This window comes from Lepidochelys olivacea, assembly GCF_965140295.1.
Source record: "Lepidochelys olivacea isolate rLepOli2 genome assembly, chromosome: 22".
Taxonomy (NCBI): Eukaryota; Metazoa; Chordata; order Testudines; family Cheloniidae; genus Lepidochelys; species Lepidochelys olivacea.
Genome location: NC_140432.1, coordinates 3433643 through 3456882, shown reverse-complemented (window position 1 = coordinate 3456882; position 23240 = coordinate 3433643). Strand labels below are relative to the sequence as shown.

The 23240-nt window shown below is 44.9% G+C and overlaps 1 protein-coding gene across 7 annotated transcripts in view; it reads left to right on the top strand.

Moving 5' to 3' along the window:
- The window catches only part of PKNOX2 (PBX/knotted 1 homeobox 2), a 689215-nt gene that overhangs the window by 608868 nt on the left and 57107 nt on the right, over nt 1–23240 (top strand). For 5 of the 7 annotated variants that reach the window (XM_084611724.1, XM_084611723.1, XM_084611725.1 and 2 more), the window contains 3 exons: nt 578–707; nt 1651–1748; nt 20780–20899. In XM_084611724.1, the coding sequence (XP_084467850.1) occupies nt 578–707; nt 1651–1748; nt 20780–20899 (348 nt within the window). The remainder of the gene's footprint in view (nt 1–577; nt 708–1650; nt 1749–20779; nt 20900–23240) is intronic. The other 2 variants (XM_084611727.1, XM_084611726.1) reach the window with 1 other exon arrangement.

The following is a 23240-nucleotide window of genomic DNA, read 5'->3' as shown; positions in this document are numbered from 1 at the left end:
GAATCATGAGGGGAAGAGTTAGCAAAGTTCATTTTTCTAACTTGGTAACTTTTCCAAAGTTGGAGACATTTTTAAAAGTTAAAGTAGAAAAAGGGAAATGTTAAAAAGAGAGGAAAGAATTAAAAAACCAATAACTAGACATTCTATTCCATTCAGGAGCAAAAAAGGGAGAAAACAAAAATCCAAAATTTCAAAAAGTCGTTTTCATTTCTGAAGGTTGAATTGAAATGTGAATGTCAATTAAAATGAAATGAAATTTCAGATAGAATGAAAGCATTTAAAAAAATTGGAATCTAAATGAAAATATATTGTTTTATTTCATTCTGAAGTTTCCCCATGGAAAAAAATATCAAAATATGTACAACAGAAATTCATTGTTGGAAAAAAGTATATTTTATTCTCTGTTTATTAATATTTCTAAAATGCTTTGAGACCCCTAAAAATCTCAGTCTGCAGATGAGCACAGGGTTAGTATTGAATTTACCCTTTGATCGAAGGCTAATTCCCAATAAGGCTTGTTTCTGCTGATTGTGTCTGGAATCTTTGTATAAGCTGAGGTTTGTGTTGGTCTCTCTAGGATTTGCTGCAGAATTCTCCGAACTCAATGACTGCAGTGGCCAACAACCCCCAGGGAATTGTGGTCCCAGCATCAGCGCTGCAGCCAGGGAACATCTCCATGGCAACGGTCAATTCACAAGTTGTGTCAGGTGGGAGGCGTGCAACGTACATCAGTGACCATGTTAGTCACATCTTTTGCATGCTTACGTTCTTTTCTTTAGATGACAAGGAAAAAAAAACCTGAGTAAGAACAGGCAGAGCAAATGTCTGTGAAATGAAAGGTATGGCATGGAACTGGGCAGCACTTTGCACGTCCAAGTGTCTTCTGACTCAGATGTTGTGAAATGGGAACACCTGTCTTTCTGTTAAAGCTGAGATAATTAACTGCACAGCGGGAGAGCTCTGATGACTCTACTGGCTCTGCCTTCTTGGATCAGGGCTCACAATACTGCATGCTGGCCCCTTGGTAGCCAGTAGGTTCATTTTCATGTTACTGTCTCAGACCATTCTTTGTGAGCTGGGCAGTGTCTGTTATTTCAGCAACTCTAGTTCTGCTTTGGGTACTGACCTGTGGCCCAGGATCAATTTGTCCAGTGCAGAATTGATGTGTTTTTAAACAGAGCTGTAGTGATGATGCATCACCCTTCTGTCATCTCTGCTTTGCAGAATGTCAAATTCTGTAGCTCCAGGGATCTTCTGAGCCCCAGAAAAGGTTGGCAGTGTTCTATCCCCTCACAGCCGCTCCGGCTGGGGCTGCCCCAGGGCCCCAGAACCTGAGAGCTCTTGGCTTTGGAAGGGAATGACATTATTTTGTCATACTTTTACTGTGATCCTTTGCTTGAACTACAGGAATGGATCTAGACCCAGTTTTATCTGGCTAGTCCAATCCCTGTGCTTTTGTACTGGACAGTGTGCAGCTCTGCTAAAAGTGTTAATATGCTCCTTTCCAAACTGACTTCTCACGACAACTCTGAGCTGCAGCTGAGACCAGTGACACCACTGGCCTTGAGCATGTGCCTCCCCTTGGCCAGCCTGGAGTGATAAATACCAGCTGTTTCCCTAAAACTCTGCTTTGAACCATATCTTTGTCAGGTGGAGCCCTTTACCAGCCTGTAACTATGGTAACATCTCAGGGCCAAGTGGTAACCCAAGCAATCCCACAAGGAGCCATACAGATCCAGAACACACAGGTAAGATGAGTGGGACTGAGAGGCCTGAAAGGGCTAAGCCAGAACACTGGTGTCCTTAAAGTTTTAAAAGGGGAACAACTACAGGGAAAGAGCATGGTCATTTTTCATTCATCCACTGCTCTCACATCTCCCTCTGCCCCCACAATCTCCTTTCATGCCCTGTCTCAGCTCCTTCTCTCTCTGGTCACATACTTGCTCTCACACTCTTTTTGCACATAATCTCATGTTCCCTCCTCTCACACTCTCCCCTTGGTGCTATCTTGTGCTCTCTCCCCTCTCACACTCACTCCTGCTCTCTCACCTAAATTGTGCAGGGAGACTCAGTTACAAACAACAGCTGCCACTGCTTTTAGCAAATTTTAGGTCCAGCAGTTCCTGACAATATGCTTAGCAATGAGGAGCCAGACATTCTGTCAGCGGACAGCTCTCATTAAAATCAGTGGGGGGTAGGTACTCACACATGATGAGGCCTGGGACATCCAGCCAGACCTATGGTTAATGCAAGTGTGATGGATTGTCAAAGGGAGATCTGTGTTTTGATCCTTCACTAACACTCTGGCTTCCTAGTAAGTAACTGACCCGTGACATGTGAACGTCATTGAGGAGATGCAGACCCATGACTATGACCAGCCTGTGTGAAGTAAGTCAAAGGAAGGCTCCGATTTAGTTGGGGTTGGTCCTTGGAGCAGGGGGTTGGACTAGATGACCTCCTGAGGTCTCTTCCAACCCTAATCTTCTATTATTCTATGATAATCCACTTCTGAGGGGCAGGGAGATTCAGTTAAGTTATTCTCTGACCTTATTGCAATAGGTTTGACAGACTGATGGAGTCCTGTGCTTGCCCTATATGAACACATATTTCGGTAAGACGTTTTAGGATCTGAATCCCAAATATGTATGTGCTCCTGCTGTGGTTAGCTACATTATCTTAGTAGTGGGCTGCCTCATCCACTGAAGAGACTTGAACTAGCTAGGGCCTAATGTTTCAGAGAGTTCAGGGTCTGGTAATAAGAACTGCCCTCTGCTGAAATAAAGCTCTGTTCCTCCAGAGCTCTTTGGCAGTTCAGTGTTGCAGATCTTTGAAGCTTGGGAGAACAAAGCTCCTTGTTTAGTTTTCTCTGTAAAAAATAAAACTATACACACGGAATGCAAAAAATACAATATAAAGTTTATGATAAAATTACAGTTAATCACACAAAAGTCAAGAGAGGTAAACTAAAGGTTGCTCACACAACTGTAACTCTGCCTCTTTGTTTGAGTGCATTATAAATACAGGGACAGATTCACCCACATGATGCACTCTTGTGATGCAAAGCAGCTATAAATCCATTTAAGCAGCGACTTAAGCTAGGTTTACAGCTGCTTTGCATCACAGTGGTGCAAAGCAGCTGGAGTGTACCTGTGAATCTGGCTCAGGTTTTAATTACATGATCACACACTCTTTCTCAAGATAATACAAAAACATATCATACTGGTGTTTTCTACAACTCAGACAGACACATATAACATCTTGTAGTGCTATGCAGTCCACAGAAGTCGTTTATATGAAATGTATGTGGAACACCACACTTAGACAACATGCTATGAACAACAACGAGTCATAACAGCAAAGAATCATAAGGAAAATGCATTGGCTTTCACAGGGGTTTAGAATTAAATAATAAACTCTTCCATCAGGAACACACATACATTTGATGTCAGTTTGTAGGGGAAAAAAATCAGTTTTCTATTTACTTGAAGTGGTCTAGCTAGAAATGTGTTGATAACTTTCAAGCCGAGTGTAAATTCTGTACGCGGTTTACCCTGCGCTGAAGAGACAAGATTTAAAAAAACAAACATTCAAAAACAATTATGGCCTAGTTGGCAGATGTGACTGAGGCAATAGAAGCTGTGGATGTCCAGCACTTCTGAAAGGCACGTCCTTAACAAAGAAAGATGAATGCATTGAGTCTCAGAGTGTTCAGAAATGCAGAGAGTTACAGTGAAAAAATACACAATAGTTAACCTTTTATTGTGAGGAATTGCAAATAGGCATTTCTCTGAGATAGCCACCAGTTTGGTTCATTCCAGAGCTACAGCTAAGGTGATTATCAGACATTTTAATGTGAATTAGGCTGAACTTGAGCAATTTATTGGAGGGTTATAGACAGACTTTAAGGTCAGAAGGAACCATCGTGATCATCTAGTCTGACCTCCTGCACATTGCAGGCCACAGAACCTCTGGCTGAGTTACTGAAGTCCTCAAATGATGGTTTAAAGACTTCAAGTTACAGAGAATCCACCACTGACACTAGTTTAAACCTGAAAATGACCCCTGTGCTGCTTGAGGCAACAGCAAATTTTTGAATGATCTGCATTGTATAGAATAAAAGTGATACAACAATATACAGCAGTGCACAGGATAATACATCTGTCCTGTCAACAAAAGATACGCCATAATCACTCATCCACTGCTCCCACGCACATGAATTATGGAGCTCAGTGAAAGGGTCCATTTGTTTTATTGTTCATCACTAGTTTGTTTCCATTTTATTCCCCCTCCCTTTTCATAAATTATAGGCATTTGCAGAAACTGATTCAGAATACTGAGATTTGTATTCACTGGGCTAAAGAATTTTCCCAGCCTTCCACTGGAAATGCGTAAAGACAGAGTCAAATCTAGCTGACAGATGTTCGTGCTTTTTTCATACAAAAAAACTATATCTGAAGGTAAGGGTTGCAGATTTAAGCACACAAAATGCCAGAAATAAGGTTGTCTGTGCAACCTAACTATATGCCTCCTTCGTAACAGAAGCAGGGGTCCTTCTGCTTCTGTACTCATGTAATTAAAGACTGTCATAATACACACACACACACACACAGAGGCAGATTTAAGGTTGCATTGGTGTTTCCTGCCCAGTTAGTGTTTGATTTTGTGGTTTTAACTTTCTTTTAATAAAGGTCATGTGTGTGAAGTTTTAGGTTTTTTAAAAAACGAGTTATAAAAACTGAAATTCTGTCACACAGAACCATAATGGAGATTTTTAAGAGCAGGTTAGACGAATATCTGTCCAGGATGGTCTAGATAATACTTAGTCCTGCCATGAGTGCAGGGACTGGACTACATGACCTCTTGAGGTCTCTTCCACTCCTACAATTCTACAATGACTCCTCCCTTTGTGGTCTGAATCCAGTAGGGGAACAGCAGACACCACCAATTTGGTCAACTTAATTTACCCTCTCTACACACACATCATAAAAAAACTCATTGCATCTACTTCGAGATGAGATATGATGCAGAGTGGTCAAGTTATTCCATTTCTATGGTCGTGGCACAAACAATGACACCAACACTTTAAAATGACAACTTTGAAATATTTGCATTCGGCTGTTAAATAATATATAGTCATTAAACTAAGACAAAATTGGATTTTTTTGTGATCTCAAAGCATCACAACAACAATAACCTAAGGGTTAAACAAAATCTAATAATAAATATATACAGGTATCATCATCATCCTCTTGTTCACCATTGTGGTCTCTGTTGGGAGATAGATAAGCTATTACCAGCAGGACAGTGGGCTGGGAGGAGGTATTGTTTCATGATCTCTGTGTGTATATAAAGTCTGCTGCAGTTTCCACGGTATGCATCCGATGAAGAGAGCTGTAGCTCACGAAAGCTCATGCTCCAATAAATTGGTTAGTCTCTAAGGTGCCACAAGTACTCCTTTTCTTTTTGCGAATACTGACTAACACGGCTGTTACTCTGAAATCTGTTGGGAGTGTGGGCATGACATTTTGGGGTACAATCCAGACCAGCGAGGAGCTGTGTCACCACTTGCCCTGAAAGCTGGGGTGCCTCCCAATGCTTTGCTGCTGTAGCTCCCAACCTGGGCTCCTCACAAGCAGCCAAACAGCATGCAAGTCACCTCCTGAGTGTCTGTGTATAGCTTCAGCCCTGGTCCAGCAGCTCTGACCCCAGCAGCCTGTCAGCAAACACCAGCCACACTCTGGCTTCCAACAGCCTTGGTTACTACCTGCAGAGTGGTCCAAACACACTCCCAGAAACATGTGTTCTGCACAGTCCAGCCCTCTCCTGGACAGTCCAGGTGTGCTAGATCCATTGTCCCTCTAAGGGGATCAGTATACAACAGTCTTGTTACTTTTAAATGGAGTTACCCAAACAAGTCACAGCACTGGATTCGTTTTGATTAAAGAATAAAACAAGTTCATCTAACTACAAAGAAACAGATTTTAAGTGAGTACAGTTATTAAAGTCAGAAGTGTTTATAAGAGAAATAAAGATAAAACATTTTCTGAACTTAAACTAGACTTGGGTCAAGGTGAAGTTTTTACCACAGGTACCCAGTAACAGTGCCAATCAAATTCTCATGCCAGGATCTGCTCCCAGAGTCCAAAGGTTGTTTCTTTTGTCTTCTTAAGTGAAACAGAGAGAGCGAAGGATAGGGGGAGATAGCGTGTTTCTACCCCTCACTTTTATAGTTCAGTCACCCATTGATGACAGGGACAAGGAGTCTCACTGTAAAAGAGGTTTCATGTTGTTGTTTGCTAAAATGCAGATTTGCCTTGTCTCCGTATTGCAGTTTTGAGGACTTTGTTTAGTACTCATATGTAAATTGAGGTAAAACACACACATTCTTTTAAGACCTGCTTGACCAGACCTGACTAACTGGGCCTACATGGGTTTGAACTTGTGCTACCAACATCATTCTGGGGAAATTCATAACTTTACAAATAATGTTGTTACACGTTTCATCATAATATTATTGACCAGTGAGTTATTAGTTTTCAAATTATATCTCACAAGGCATGTTTTTTACAGTGCGGAGTAGGGGTGCATTTGGTCACAATGGGTTACCACCAATCTTCATTGCCTTGCATGTATATAGTTCTGTACGGGGAAGATCGTTCTGACTACGGACAGTTGATTGTGTAGAAGCCCCTGCTGGTACAGGCACAAATAAGGTCGTGTAGAAGTTCAGATGCCATTGGTCCTTTGAAGAATGCAGGAAGTAGATTGTTATCCACATTTTTCCATCCAAGTGATGAAGGAGGATCCTGGGAACTACAGGCCAGTCAGCCTCACCTCAGTCCCCGGAAAAATCATGGAGCAGGTCCTCAAAGAATCAATCCTGAAGCACTTACATGAGAGGAAAGTGATCAGGAACAGTCAGCATGGATTCACCAAGGGAAGGTCATGCCTGACTAAGCTAATCGCCTTCTATGATGAGATTACTGGTTCTGTGGATGAAGGGAAAGAAGTGGATATATTGTTTCTTGACTTTAGCAAAGCTTTTGACATGGTCTCCCACAGTATTCTTGTCAGCAAGTTAAAGAAGTATGAGCTGGATGAATGCACTATAAGGTGGGTAGAAAGTTAACTAGATTGTCGGGCTCAACGGGTAGTGATCAATGGCTCGATGTCTAGCTTGGCAGCCGGTGTCAAGTGGAGTGCCCCAGGGGTCGGTCCTGGGGCCAGTTTTGTTCAATATCTTCATAAATGATCTGGATGATGGTGTGGATTGCATTCTCAGCAAATTTGCAGATGATACTAAACTAGGAGGAGTGGTAGATACGCTGGAGGGCAGGGATAGGATACAGAGGGACCTAGACAAATTGGAAGATTGGGCCAAAAGAAATCTGATGAGGTTCAATAAGGATAAGTGCAGGGTCCTGCACTTAGGACGGAAGAACCCAATGCACCGCTACAGACTAGGGACCGAATGGCTTGGCAGCAGTTCTACGGAAAAGGACCTAGGGGTGACAGTGGATAAGAAGCTGGATATGAGTCAACAGTGTGCCCTTGTTGCCAAGAAGGCCAATGGCATTTTGGGATGTATAAGTAGGGGCCTTGCCAGCAGATCGAGGGATGTGATTGTTCCCCTCTATTCGACATTGGTGAGGCCTCATCTGGAGTAGTGTGTCCAGTTTTGGGCCCCACACTACAAGAAGGATGTGGAGAAATTGGAGAGAGTCCAGCGAAGGGCAACAAAAATGATTAGCGGTCTGGAACACATGAGTTATGAGGAGAGGCTGAGGGAACTGGGATTGTTTAGTCTGCAGAAGAGAAGAATGAGGGGGGATTTGATAGCTGCTTTCAACTACCTGAGAGGTGGTTCCAGAGAGGATGGTTCTAGACTATTCTCAGTGGTAGAAGAAGACAGGACAAGGAGTAATGGTCTCAAGTTGCAGTGGGGGAGGTTTAGGTTGGATATTAGGAAAAACTTTTTCACTAGGAGGGTGGTGAAACACTGGAATGCGTTACCTAGGGAGGTGGTAGAATCTCCTTCCTTAGAAGTTTTTAAGGTCAGGCTTGACAGAGCCCTGGCTGGGATGATTTAATTGGGGATGGGTCCTGCTTTTGAGCAGGGGGTTGGACTAGATAACCTCCTGAGGTCCCTTCCAACCCTGATATTCTATGATTCTATGATTATACAGGGTAAACTCATAAATTGTCCACCCTTTATAACACTGATAGAGAGATATGCACAGTTGTTTGCTCCCACAGGTATTCGTCACTAACTCTGGGTTCAGTAATAAGCAAAAAAATGATTTTATTAAGTATAAAAGGTAGGATTTAAGTGGTTCCAAGTAATAACAGACAGAACAAAGTAGGTTACCAAGCAAAATAAAACAAAACAAAAATGCAATTCTAAGCCTAATACAGTATGAAACTGAATGCAGGTAAATCTCACCCTCAGAGATGTTCCAATAAGCATCTTTCACAGACTAGACTCCTTCTAGTCTGGGTCCAGCAATCACTCACACCCCCATATTTATTGTCCTTTGTTCCAGTTTCTTTCAGGCATTTCTTGGGGTTGGAGAGGCCATCTCTTAAGACAGCTGAAGACAAAATGGCGGGGTTTCCAGGGACTTTTATAGCCTTTCTCTTGTGGGCAGAAACCCATTTGTTCTTCTGTGCAAAGTCACAGCAACAAGATGGAGTTTGTAGCCACCTGGGCAAGTCACATGTCTATGAATGATTCAGCTTTTTGCAGGCTGACACCATTGTTTATATGTTAGTTTGAACATACCCAGGAAAGCTCAGATGTGGATTGGCATCTCCCAAAGTCCATTGTCGTTAAATGTTTCTTGATTAGGCACTTACTGAGAATAGTCCTTTCTCAAGCAGATGACCAAATGCTTCACTGATGCTACTTAGAATCAAACACATTGATCTACAAGTACATAGCCAGTATTCATAACTTCAAATACAAAAATGATACACAAATACAGACAGCATAATCATAACCAGCAAACTACAACCTTTCTATAGACACCCCACTTGACCTTCTCTGCACAAGACCTGGTGCAACCATAGGACCCTGGTTGCAACAATGATCTATACGGTCACAGTTCATGTCAATAACATCACAGGTATGTTGGTAAGCACATCCAGACGTGATTCAAGATCAGATGGCTTTGTCATATTGTTGATAACATGGGTCGTAGGAGTTTTAACATGCTCTTCATCCCTCTTCAGTGCAGAGGCAAGGACTTATTTGTGGACTTAGTCTTCATTACTTCTTGTTAGGCCATTTCTTTCTCTCATAGCTTTTGCATATTCATAATATGAAACTATGCAGTTCAAACTGTGGGCATACAATCTACTGCTATTGGAGCACAAACTTCAGTGTGAGACTGAGCTGGTCAGCAAATTTGAACTGAAATTATGTAAAGCTATTATACTCACAATTTGAAAATTAAGAATTTGAGAACATTTCATGTTAGTATATTGCAAAATGTCAACATCTGTCATATACTAAAGGCTTTATGATTTCTAAACAAATGCCCATGCAAAACCAATCAATTTTCAATACATTGTTGATTGGTAGCTTTGACCAACGAGTACACATTAATGTGCTGAAATTAACTTCTACAGTAAAAAATGTAGTTATGTTGCAGTGTTTCTGGAACTCTGGGGAAAAAAACCCAAAAGACTCATTTTGTTACTATCATTCAACCTTGCCTACAGGTTTATGGCACCACTTGACAGCTCCATATCATATCTCATCTAAATGTACTGTGACAGGGTCGGGCCAGATGGCTACAGGAGAGTGATAGAAGACAGATATATTAGCCCCAGGTTAAGCAGGTCCCTTTCCCCTGGGTAAGGTAACTGGGGCAGTTCCAAAACAATCAGGAACTTGCTGAAACCAATTAAGGCAGACAGGCTAATTAGGACACCTGGAGCCAATTAAGAAGCTGCTAGAATCTGACCTGGTGTCGGGGTGGGATTTGGTGTGCACAGTGCGGTAGAAGAAGGAGAGTGTTAGTATAAAAAAAAAAAGGAGAGGGTTTTTTGGTTTTTTTCCCCCACCACAATGGAGGAGATAGTGCAGGCACTGATACAAGCCACAGTTGCCCAGCAGGAGGCTACCCGTGTCCAGGCAGCCGCCCAATAGGAGGCAGTGCAGCTGCAGCAAGAGACTAATTGCCTGCTGATGGACCAGGCTGCTCAAGATCGCACTATGTTGCAGGAACTGGTAAACCAGGTAAAGGCCCTTATAGAGCTGAACCATGGCCATGATGCGACGCAGATCATATGGGCCAGCAATTGGCTGCAGAAAATGACGAGGGAGGAAGATGTAGAGGCATACCTCCTGGCCTTTGAGAGGACAGCCCTGCGGGAGGCTTGGACCCAAGAACAGTGGTCTGGAATCCTCGCTCCATTCCTGTATGGGGAGGCCCAGAAGGCCTACTATGATTTGCTTGAAGAGGCTGCGGCAGACTATCCCTAGCTGAAAGCAGAGATCCTGGCCAGATCTGGGGTAACGACCGCAGTGTGGGCCCAACAATATAATGAGTGGAGGTACCAGGAGAACAAAACCCTGCAGTCCCAGTTATATGACCTCATCCATTTTGCACGAAAGTGGTTACAAACTGAGTCCCAGAGTCCGGAGGAGATACTAGACATTCTGGTCATCGACCGGTACATGAGAGGACTACCACCAGACCTTTGCACCTGAGTAAGCCAGAACGAACCCTCCACCTACGATGAGATTGTCGCACTGGTAGAGAGGCAAAGTATGGCAAGGGAGCTGACCCGACCAGTTAAGGAAGAGGCACCCTGGGTTAAATTAGTAGCACCAAGCCCCAGAGCTCAGGCGACTGGGCCGCCAGGAGGGCCCAGGTAGAAAAAGAGAGGGGCTGAAGGCCCACCGGAGGCCATAAAGAGTCAGAGCACTGAGGGGGAAGAAGATAGTGTCATTAGACTCCCCAAACCAAGAGACCGGGGAATGCCTAGGGCTCCATACAGATGTTATGCCTGCGGGGAGTGGGGACACATAGCTGCACAGTGTCCCAGTGCCGAGGAGCCTATGCAGTGTAACCTGGGGAACTGGGCAGACCTATGATTCCTAATCCACCTGGTGGGGGTCACACTAACCCTGCATATGTACAGCAGACCAGTAAAACTAAATGAGGCAGAGACCACAGCACTGGTTGATTCGGGGAGTGCGATCATGCTTATTTCAGGGAAGCTTGTGAAATGTAGTCAGCTGCAACAAGTTCCAACAAGGGGATCGGGTGATGGTGTTGGTACCTACGGCAGAAAGCAAGCTTTTGGCCCAATGGCAGGGGCCCTATGAGGTGGTTGAACCCATGGGGGAAGTAACCTACAAGGTGTGGCACCCTGGATGCTGGAAACAAGAACAGATTTATCACATTAACCTCTTAAAGCCTTGTCACCAGCGAGAGGCATGTGTAGTGGCCCAAGAGACCCCAATCCAGGATAATAATAAAATAACCTGCAGGAGCAGATGAGGATATCCACTGATCTGACAGCGAAACAGAAGAAGGAGGTAACTGAGATGATCAACCAATACCAGGACATGTTTTCAACCAAACCAGGCCGGACCACTGAAGCATATCACCACATTATCACAGACCCTGGGGCGAAGGTAACATTAAGGACCTACCAGGTCCTAGCGGCAAAAAGGGAAGAGATCAAGACAGAGGTGAAAAGGATGTTGGAGCTGGGAGTCAGTCATTGAAGAGTCCAACAGTCAGTGGTTGAGCCTGATTGTGTTGGTGCCCAAACCCGATGGCACCACTAGGTTTTGTAATGACTTTTGCCAGCTGAACGAGCTATCCAAATTTGATGCCTATCACATAGCCCATATTGATGAGTTAGTTGACTACCTGGGCAATGTCCAATTTTTGACCACCCTTGATTTAACAAAGGGATACTGACAGATTCCCCTTACCAAAGAAGTGAAAGAAAAGACAGCATTCTCTACACCAGAGGGTCTGTTTCAATATACTGTTCTTCCTTTTGGACTGCATGGGGCACCTGCCACCTTCCAGCGTCTTACGGACAAGCTCCTGCGGCCCCATACCAGTTATGCAGCTGCATACCTGGATGATGTGATTATTGACACCCCCGACTGGGAGACCCACTTGGAAAAGGTGGAAGCGGTACTGGACATGCTAAGATGGGCAGGCCGTACAGCCAACCCAGCCAAGTGTGCTGTAGGGCTAGCCAAGGCTAAATACCTTGGCTACATTGTAGGAAGGAGCATGGTCAAGCCCCAACTAAACAAACTGGAGGCTATCGAAAATTGGCCCTGGCTGACTCGGAAAATACAAATCCGGGCATTTCTGGGTGTGGTGGGGTACTACCGGCAATTTATTCCCCATTTCACCACCAGAGCGAGTCCCCTGATGGACCTGATAAAAGCCTGGGGTCCAGACATGGTGAAGTGGACAGATGCCGCAGAGAAAGCATTCACAGATCTCACGACAGCCCTCTGCAGTAACCCCATGCTTATAGCCCCGGACTTCAACAAAAAATTCATTTTACTGACAGATGCATCTGAAGTCAGATTGGGAGCTGTCCTGTCGCAAATGGTCGGAGACAAAGAACACCCGATCCTCCACCTCAGCAGAAAACTCCTCCTGAGAGAGCAGAACTATGCAGTGGTTGAGAGAGAGTGCCTTGCTGTGAAATGGGCCATGGAAACACTAGTTATTACCTGCTGGGACGATGGTTTACCCTTGTGACTGACCATGCACCTCTCCAGTGGATGCAACGAAATAAAGAGAAGAACGCAAGGGTGACCAGATGGTTCCTGTCCCTACAACCTTTCCAATTCATCATACAACACCCGGCTGGAAGCCACCATGACAATGCAGATGGCTTGTCATGGGTACACTGCCTGACATACCAAGTTGCCCAACCCCATGGTGTTGAGCCGGGGGGAGGGTATGTGACAGGGTTGGGCCAGATGGCCACAGGAGAGTGATAGAAGACAGATATCTTAGCCCCAGGTTAAGCAGGTAAGGTAACGGGGGCAGTTCCAGAACAATCAGGAACAATCAGGAACTTACTGAAACCAATTAAGGCAGACAGGCTAATTAGGACACCTGGAGCCAATTAAGAAGCTGCTAGAATCAATTAAGACAGGCAGGCTAATCAGGGCACCTGGTTTAAAAAGGACCTCACTTCAGTCAGCGAGGGGCGCACAAGGAGCTGAGAGTGAGAAGGCGTGCTGCTGGAGGACTGAGGAATACAAACGCTCTCTGGCATCAGGTGGAAGGTCCTGTGGTGAGGATACAGAAGATGTTGGAAGGAGGCCATGAGGAAGTAGCCAAGGGAGTTGTAGATGTCACACAGGTGTTGCACAAATCACTGTAGACAGCTGTGATCCACAGGGCCCTGGGCTGGAACCCGCAGTAGAGGCCAGGCCCAGGTTCCCCCCATCCTCCCAACTCCCTATTGGATACAGGAAGTGTTGACCTGGACTGTGGGTCCCACTAGGTGGACCAGCAGAGACTGCAGGGATTGTTCTCCTTCTTTTTCCCCATGCTGGCCAGTGATGAGCTTAGCTTAGTGAACGGCAGTTTGAGCCACTAGCAAAAGTGGCCAAACTGAGGGCCGCCCTGAATCTCTGGGGCGAGCAAATCTGCCAATAAGCGCAGGACCCACCAAGGCAGAGGCAGAATTTTGTCACAGTACATAAAATAAACTTTCAAATGATATGATATGTGTGCACTGTGACGGGGCAAGGCCAGATGGCTTGAGTGAATTAGTGACAAACAGGTATGTTAGCCCCTGGCTAAACAAATCCCTGGTACCATGCTAAGCAAATGGCAGTTGCTTCAGGTTATTCAAGACACCTGGCGCCAATTAAGATCCTTCTAGAAAGGAGTGGAGCTAGCTAGGTTGATTGGGACACCTGAAGCCAATCAAGGGCTGGCTGGAACTAGTTAAAAGTTAGTCAGTGAGGTGCGCATGTCAGGAGCTGTAGGAGGAAGCCACACTGTTGGAGGAACTAAGCAGTACAAATCCATATCAGGTGCAAGGAAGGAGGCCCTGAGGTATTGGTGAAGGAGATATTGAGTGGGGGCTGCTGTGAGGAAGTGGCCCAAGGAATTGTACATGTCCTATTTCCAAAAAGTCAGCTACCATAGCTGCTACTATTAGGGTCCCTGGGCTGGAGCCTAGAGTAGAGGGCGGGCCCAGGCTCCCCCCTCCCTTCCCCAATTAATCACTGAGGCTGGGAGACAACAGAGACTGTGCGAGGGAAGGTTGCTTCTCCTCAGCTCCCTTACTGGCTTATGATGAAAATGGCTCAGTAATCTGTGACCCTTGCCTCTAGAGAGAGAAGGGCTATGTGGAGAGTCACAGTAAGCTTCTGAGGTTAGTGAAATCCGCCAGGAAATGCAGGACCCACGGAGACAAGGACAGAGCTCTGCCACAGCACATATGGGTGGGTACATTAAACTCCAAATGCATAGCCTTTTTTGGAGAACTGCCACATACCTACAAGAACTTCAGATCCACAGTACAGACATCTACTATTTGAGTTAAAGAGTTAAAGTGGTGGCAACAGATGATTATCCTCAGTGTGGATCAGCCACTACAGTGGAACATGGCACACACTATGCTACATAACCAAGAAAACCTACCATTTTCTGCATTATGTTGTGCTCTCTTGTCCATACACTGTCACTGACCCACAGGATTAGATCTAGCTCTATTGATCCAGGGATGAGGAATCAGGGATCCCTATTTTCTGGGCTATGTTATGCAGGAGGATCATGTATATGATCACAATGGCCCCTCTTGGCTCCCAAATCTAAGGGGGTGCTATTTATTATTTGTATTATCACACTGCCTATGAGCCATCATCATGGACCAGGACCCCACTCAGATTAATATATTATGATGCCAGAAGGAAGTATTGTGATTATCTAGTTTGATCTCATGTGTAACACAGGCCTGTACTAATAATTCCTGTTTGAACTAGTGCAGATCTTTTAGAAAAACATCTGAATATTTCCAGGGATGGAGATTCCACCACAAACCTTGGTAAATTGTTCCAATAGTTAATTACACTCGTTAAAACTTCGCACCTTATTTGTAATCTGAATTTGTCTAGCTTCAATGTCCAGACATTGGATCGTGTTCTACCTTTTTCTGTTAGATTGAAGAGCCCTCTATGAAATTTCTGTTCTCCATGTAGGTACTTCTAGACTGTGATCAAGGCAACCCCTAACCTCCTCTTTGATAAGCCAAATAAATGGAGCTCCTTGAGTCTTTCACTATAAGGCATGTTTTCTAATCCTTCAATCATTCTTGTGGCTATTTTCTGAACTCTCACCAATTTTTCAACATTCTTCAAGTGTGGACATCAGAACTGGACACAGGATTCCAGTAGTGGTTGCAACAGTGCCAAATACAGAGGTAAAATAACTTCTCGACTCCTACTCAGGATTCTCCTGTTTATACATTCAAGTATCGCATTAGTCCTTTTTGCCACAACATCACACTGGGAGCTCATGTTCTGCTAATTATCCACTCTGACCCCCAAGTATTTTTCAGAGTCACTGCTTCCCAGGATAGAGTCCCCCATCATGTAAGTATGGTCTACATTCTTTGTTGCTAAATGTATGACTTTACATTTGGCTGAATTGAAATACATATTGTCTGCTTGTCTCAGTTTACCAATCAGTCCAGATTGCTCTGCATCAGAGACCCAGCCTCTTCATTATTTGCCATTCCCCTCAATCTTTGTGTCAGCGGCTGATATTTTTTCCTTCCAGATCATTGATAAAAATGTTAACTAGCATAAGGTCAGGAACTGATTCCTGTGGGACCCCACTTAGAAATACAAGTGCTCAGTGATGATTCTCTGATTACAATTGCATTTTGAGACCTATCATTTAGCAATGTTTTTTAATCTATTTAATGTGTGCCAAGTTGATTCTGTATCATTCTAGTTTCTCAATCAAAATGTCATGCCATATCAGTTTTCAATCCACCACAATATTATTATGAGGGTCAGAGCCATAGTTTTTCTGTAGCACTCAGCAAAAAAAGTTATATAAATCTGAAAATGTTCAAAGTGCTCATTTTTTGGAGAGGGTCTATATGTTGGGAACCCCTTGACCAAATAACCCTAAATTTATAGCACAATGTATATCCCAGTCCCTCTTGTAGCATAACACATTTTATGACAAACCTCCTAGGGAAGTGGATTTTTCAGCACTTGGAAAGTCAGTTCTTAAACAGAAAGTTCTCAACCTGAACTATGGAAATGGCAGCCTTCCATAATACTGCCTGCACCCAAGGCAGAAAATTCCAAAGGGAGCCCCTTGACATCCCGCACAGATGGCTGTGGGCACCATCTCAGTGGTATGGAGATGCCATCCATTATTTATAATTATTTTTGTGTGGGGGAGACCTGCTCATTTGAGACGTGAACATTTTGGAGAATTCAGTGGCCGCATCACTCATGTGTAAGCCTACTTTTTAGTCATAGGTATTTTTAGTAAAAGTCATGGACAGGTCACGGGCAGTAAACAACAATTCACGGCCCGAGACCTGTCCATGACTTTTACTATAAAACTTGAGCTGTGGGACCACGAGTGCTCTGGGGAGGTGGGTGGCAGCACACAGCCCAGGACCCCTGCTGGTGCTGGGAGGGGGGACCAGGCGGCAGCTCATGGTGTGGGACCCCCTGCTGGTCCTGGAGGGGGAGAGGGTTGGCAGGGCTGGCGGGCTCCCTACCCAGATCCAACCGGCATGTCTCTGCAGCTCATAGGGGGAGGGGCGGCCATGGGGACTTCACGTACTGCTCCCACCACAATGCCGGCTCTGCAGTTCCCACTGGCTGGGAACCGCAGCCAATAAGAGCTGCGGGGCTGGCACATGCAGGAATGGGCAGCGTGCGGAGCCCCCTGGCCACTCCACCTAGGAGCTGCATGGACATGTCAATGGGAGCCAGGGAGCACCCCCCCCCCAGGTAAGCGCCGCCAGGCACCCCAACCCCCTGCCCCAGCCCTGAGCCCCCTCCCACACTCCCAAACTGCTCAGAAGTCACGGAGGTCATGGAAAGTCATACTCACATGTTCTCCAGAAAAGCTACCTGATGGATGGGAGGCTGTGAAAGATCTGGTGAGACTGACTTTGTTTATGTCTCTAACAACATGGGATGGGGTGGTAAAAATCACTGGGATATGAAACTATTCAAATACAAAGCGTAAGACCCAGGATCAAACTTCCTGAAGACTACCCTGCTGCTTTGTTTGATATAGAAAAGCACCCAGGGAATGAATAAGAGCCCGAAGGAGCCCGCCCCTTTTCTCTCTGCATCCGATCACAGTGCAGACTCCATTACTCCGAGACAGCGAGCCCTCTCCCCTTTTGACCCTAGCTAAGAGCAGAGTAGCTAATTTTGTTCACCTGCCACAGCCCCAGTAAATTCTGCGTAGGTATTTCTTGCCATTGCAAATGAATTCCAGTTAGTTTCTTCCCTTGGCATGCTCTGACCTGGGGAAAATCAAGCTTCTAGTGCTACACAGGTGAGACCCTGCATTTCAGTTTCAACATTTCACTCTGCATCAGTGGAAACCAGATAGCACCTGAACAGCCTTAGAGCCCTTTGAACTTGCACTCACCTTCTTTTCACATTAATGCATTTATTTCTCATTTTACCAAGCTTAATAAAACCCTTGGAAGTGCATTTTCACTACTGCATCCTCCCTGGTCCATACCTTGTCCTCAGCTCTTTGAGCCTGAATGAGGAAGAAAAAATAAAATCCAAATCTAGGTTCTTTTTAATGTATAAAGGGAATTGCTGGCTCAGATCATACAGTGAAACTGATCAGTTGTGTGAAATACAAGTATGCTGGGAATATTGTGGCAGTGACAGAGCCCTGGACAAGCACCTCCTGATGCTATTCCTCTTCTGCCTGGGTAATTTATTCAGCCTAGGCCCTGCAATACATCACAATCTTTGCCTGAGGGAATCATTTATACCTGACACAGGGCTGCCATAATGATGTTTAATTCATACAGGAGAAGTGTTTTGATGAAGAACCTAAAAAGAAAAGAAAAGGCTTTAAGTTGATGTTGAGATTTCAGCCAGTAACTTCATTAAAACTCCTGTACTGTTACTTCCTGTAACTTCATTAAAACTCTTCTCTTTCTGCTTCCCAAGAATATATATAGTGCCACCTATCCACCTTGTTACCTCCGTTAACGCCAATCTCCTCATGGGTTTTGATGGACAGGCCTGGGTTCTTCTGGATCCTGCCATCTGCTCAACAGAATGTAACTTCTTTTTCTTCCCATATGAATGTATTTGGCAGCGTCTCCACCTGCCTCGCTCCTTTCTGGCAGAGTCACCAGGGCAGCGTGGGAGGAAAAGTCTAATCACAGGGAAACCCCCGCTTACTTGCAGACAGTTGCAGGCTACCAAGAGATAACAAAAACACATTACAATATATTTACCAGTAATTCTATAAAACAGAAGGTGAATATAACATAACAGGGTAAAACACTATTCTCAGGGTCACCGGTGTCAATGCTGATAATACTTGTGAATTTCCCTGGCATGTGTCCTGATATAGCAAATGTACAATTAGTGTCCCATTGGGATGCGTATTTCACAGGGGTCCTTGATAACTGTGACCATGAGATCTTCGGTGCAGCAGCAGCTACCAATGTGGCTGACTGGGTTCAATACAGCCCAAAGGATTCACACGTGGTAGGGTGGTACGTCCCTCTGCAGATTTAATAGGCAGCAGGTAATACAATCCCCAAACCTTTCCCCCCAGGCTTGAGGACACAGTTCAGGGAGTAGGGGTCTCCCAGACAATTTCTCTGATAAGCTAACTGAAGGATGGTGCACTCACAACTCCATGATGGAGCCGCAGGTTCAGACATGGCTCTGGACTCCTCAGCACTGCAGAGGGGCTGATGATCACTGCTGGCAGGCGTCCTCTCCATGCAGGAGTCAGTCTGCTTCTGGTGCCAGGATTTCCCCTCCCCCCCAAGGGGTGCAGGGCTTACGGTGCAGGTTACAATAACTCTACTAAACTCCAAACTGTAGTCTCCGGCCCTAGTGCTCGACACACTCCCAGCAGGTGGCAGCCCTGGATAAGCACCCGGAGCAGAGGTGGCCATGTGGTGACTGATCTCACCTAGGGACCTTGGGTGCTAACTTAGCCAGGCTGGGGGGAAGTTTTCCCAACAAAACTCTACAAACTGGGTGTTGCCTTGGAGCGGGAAAGGCTCACGCTGTGGGATCTTGCTTTCAGGTCCCCAGAGGCTAGTTCTCAGGGGGAACCTTGCACGCAGGCCTGGGACTCACCAGTCCTCCCCATCCCTGACAGGCAGTCCTGCCCTTACCCCGGCTGGCTGCAGACTGCTCCAAAATGACTTCTCCCCTTTGGGGCTCCCTGGGAAGGGCATCTCGCTCCCTATTGGTCAGGCTAGGTCTTCTAACTTGGCTTTCCTTTGTCAATCATTTGCTCTAAGCAGGCTCCTGCAATCCTTCCCCAAACCAGCAGGGCCCCTGTTCTACATAGTGGCTCTCCTCTCTCCCTCTGGGTTGCTGAGCAGACTCCGAGTCTCTCCTTGGCCCCCTTCCTTCCTTACAAGGGACAATGTGCCTCTTGCTGAACTACCATCACACTGAGCCCCAGGAATCTCCCTGGGGGTTATGTATTTATGCACACACACCTTTCTGTTTAAAACCATGTTTCTCCGCTGTTCCGGAAATAATCTCACATGTTTAACGTTCGTTAATGGATTGAGAGTTTTCATCTCAAGCAGCAAATGATTGTTCAGAAAAAAGGAAGTTACTGCTACTCCTGCCTAAGGCTAACTGGGTTCTGTGTCTGATGTGGGCAACGCAGGCAGCATCTGGGCCTGCAGGGAATATATTTGAATGATACTTTGCATTGGCACTTAGCGTCAGTTGAGCCAAATTGGAATATTTTTTCAGTAGGAAAATTTTATCAAGGTTGCCTGCCAGATTCATTGTATTTGCAGTCTGGCAAGACCAGAGCCGCCTGTAAGGAGCTTCCAGAGGAATCCATATGCAGTACTTAATACCCTAGAACTCTGCTACATATTCTTAAATCGCCGTGTACTGGCACCTTACCTGTTACTATTTACATATATACAGACATAGCACATTCTTTTACCACCATCTCCACATTCTAGTTAGACCTTGGACAGCTCAGTTCAGCAGCCAGTAGAGCTGTATCACTGCTGACCACTCAGGGTAGACAAAGGCAAGCTGGAGTTTGCATTGATTGAGCTAATCAAGATTTAAAACTGGAGCAAATCTGGATTAACAGTGATATGGCTGCACCAGACACTGGCCCCCCAGTTGCTGAATTGAGATTATCCCCAAGAGCAGACAAGGACTCTGACTCAGCTCAATCACTTTGATGTGAACTTAATGAAAACAACAGGTACAAGCAAGAGTGATGAAGGAGTTACTATTTACCACATCACCTCCAGTAAAGAAACACTAAAATCTCTCTTTTTCCATTTGCCAATCCTACATCTTCATTGAGAAATGAAGTATTTTATGCCAGCTTACAGAAGAAAGGCTTTAATAAAATCCATCTTAAACCATTTTGCTTTTACCTCTGTGAATGGCAGAAAGCTCGGCAGCCCAGCAGAGTCACCGTGAAATCAAGCAGCCATTGTGTGTTTTGTCACCATGGCAACACAGTTTTACCTGTACTGTTATTTAAGCTTTTCTTTCTCCTTTCCTGCCCTGTAGGTTAACCTGGATCTGACCTCCCTCCTTGACAGTGAAGATAAAAAGTCAAAGAACAAACGGGGAGTCCTACCGAAGCACGCTACCAATATAATGCGATCCTGGCTCTTCCAGCATCTTATGGTGAGAGAAGTCAACAAGCATGTAAGAGAGTTTAAGCAGGGACAGGTTTTAAGGGTACTCGTCTTACACTGCCTCTTCACGAGAGAATAGTTAATATGTGCTAATGCTTTGATAAAATGTCGTACAAAAATCTTCAGGAGATACGGATAAAAACCTTATTTTCTTTAACAAAGAGGAAGAATGATGTTATGTATGAATTTAAACCTTAAGAATGTAAATGAAGGAATTTTTAAGAAATCAAATTAATGTCACACCACTTATTCCATTTGTTTATTTTTTGTATTTCTCTCAGCCTGGAGCATGGCAATAGACTAAGTGGCTTCATTTCAGGGTCTAACCAGTCGTAGCTTCGTGCATGTGCACAGACCTTTCAGTATTCGGGATGGAAATGCCACACAGGCACATTTATTTCTTTAAAAACACGCCTTGAAACTTTTCTGTTGGGCTTAGGTTTTGCAAAGCTTGTTTCCACAAAACCTAAATTTTGGGTCAATTTGACCCGTCATGTGCTCCTTGAAAAGGTCTTGCATGACAAAGATGAATATTTATTATCAAGGAAAATGAAGTGCAAAAGACAGCACCAATGCACCATTATGGCTACACAGAAAAAAGTCACAAAATCAGAAAATGCATGAGCGAAGGTGTGTGCAGCAATGTTAATGCAGGGCTTGTCTACATGGTATGGCAGTGCACACTTAGAAGGCTGTGATTTCTCAAGTGAACCAAAGGATTACCCACTAAGTGGCCTGTGTTGACCCTGCTGGTGAAGTTCCATGGTGCACATTAACACGATAAAGTACTATGCTAATGTGCAATAGGGAACTTTTAGTTCATGCATGGACCAGTTAGTGCACAACATCTTGATGCGCTTGTGCATTGCTGCACTGTGTAGACGAGCCCCCAGTACTGTTGTACATCCTGTGGATTTTAGGTGTACATTTTATAACTTAAGGAAAACTATATTAAGATATACAATTAACAAAACAAATAGAGAAAACCACAAAACTGTGCTTAACACAGGGCCCGATTATCCCTCCGGGGGAAGATATAGAAAAAGGAGCTTAGAGGGAAGAAAATTCTGTGTAGCTACCCTTTTAGCAAACTGGGTGGATAGTGTTCACTAAATCTTGTGGATCCCTAGGTGCCCACCTGATCCATGGCTGATTAACTGGAGGACAGGGTCATTAGTGTGGAGATCTTGTAGCTCCACAAAGGTTGTGGCTCTCCAGTGAAGCCACACTCCCTCCTGCTTTTATACCCTGGAAAGAAGTATTCTCCACCATGGAGGGGACCCACAGAAAGACTCCCAGTGATGATAATAGGCTTTTGATCAGTTCCTACATGCCTGCCACGTTTCCAGATCCAGCATATCTTTGTGCTAAAAGGAGTGGTTGAGCGTTCTGAAAACAAGAAAGACCATTTTCTTACATGTTAGGAAACAGATAGGCAGCCAGTGAAGGACTCTGAGGAGCGGTAATGGGTTGTGCAGCCTGTCCCTACCCCTCAGAACTCATAGTAAAAAGCTAAGTTGCTCTGAAACTCAAAATCATAGAATCATAGAATCATAGAATATCAGGGTTGGAAGGGACCTCAGGAGGTCATCTAGTCCAACCCCCTGCTCAAAAGCAGGACCCATCCCCAATTAAATCATCCCAGCCAGAGCTCTGTCAAGCCTGACCTTAAAAACTTCTAAGGAAGGAGATTCCACCACCTCCCTAGGCAACGCATTCCAGTGTTTCACCACCCTCCTAGTGAAAAAGTTTTTCCTAATATCCAACCTAAACCTCCCACACTGCAACTTGAGACCATTACTCCTTGTCCTGTCCTCTTCCACCACTGAGAATAGTCTAGATCCATCCTCTCTGGAACCACCTCTCAGGTAGTTGAGAGCAGCTATCAAATCCCCCCTCATTCTTCTCTTCCGCAGACTAAACAATCCCAGTTCCCTCAGCCTCTCCTCATAAGTCATGTGTTCCAGACCCCTAATCATTTTTGTTGCCCTTCGCTGGACTATCTCCAATTTATCCACATCCTTCTTGTAGTGTGGGGCACAAAACTGGACACAGGACTCCAGAGGAGGCCTCACCAATGTCGAATAGAGGGGGACGATCACGTCCCTCGATCTGCTCGCTATGCCCCTACTTATACATCCCAAAATGCCATTGGCCTTCTTGGCAACAAGGGCACAACGCTGACTCATATCCAGCTTCTCGTCCACTGTCACCCCTAGGTCCTTTTCCGCAGAACTGCTGCCTAGCCATTCGGTCCCTAGTCTGTAGCTGTGCATTGGGTTCATCCGTCCTAAGTGCAGGACCCTGCACTTATCCTTATTGAACCTCAT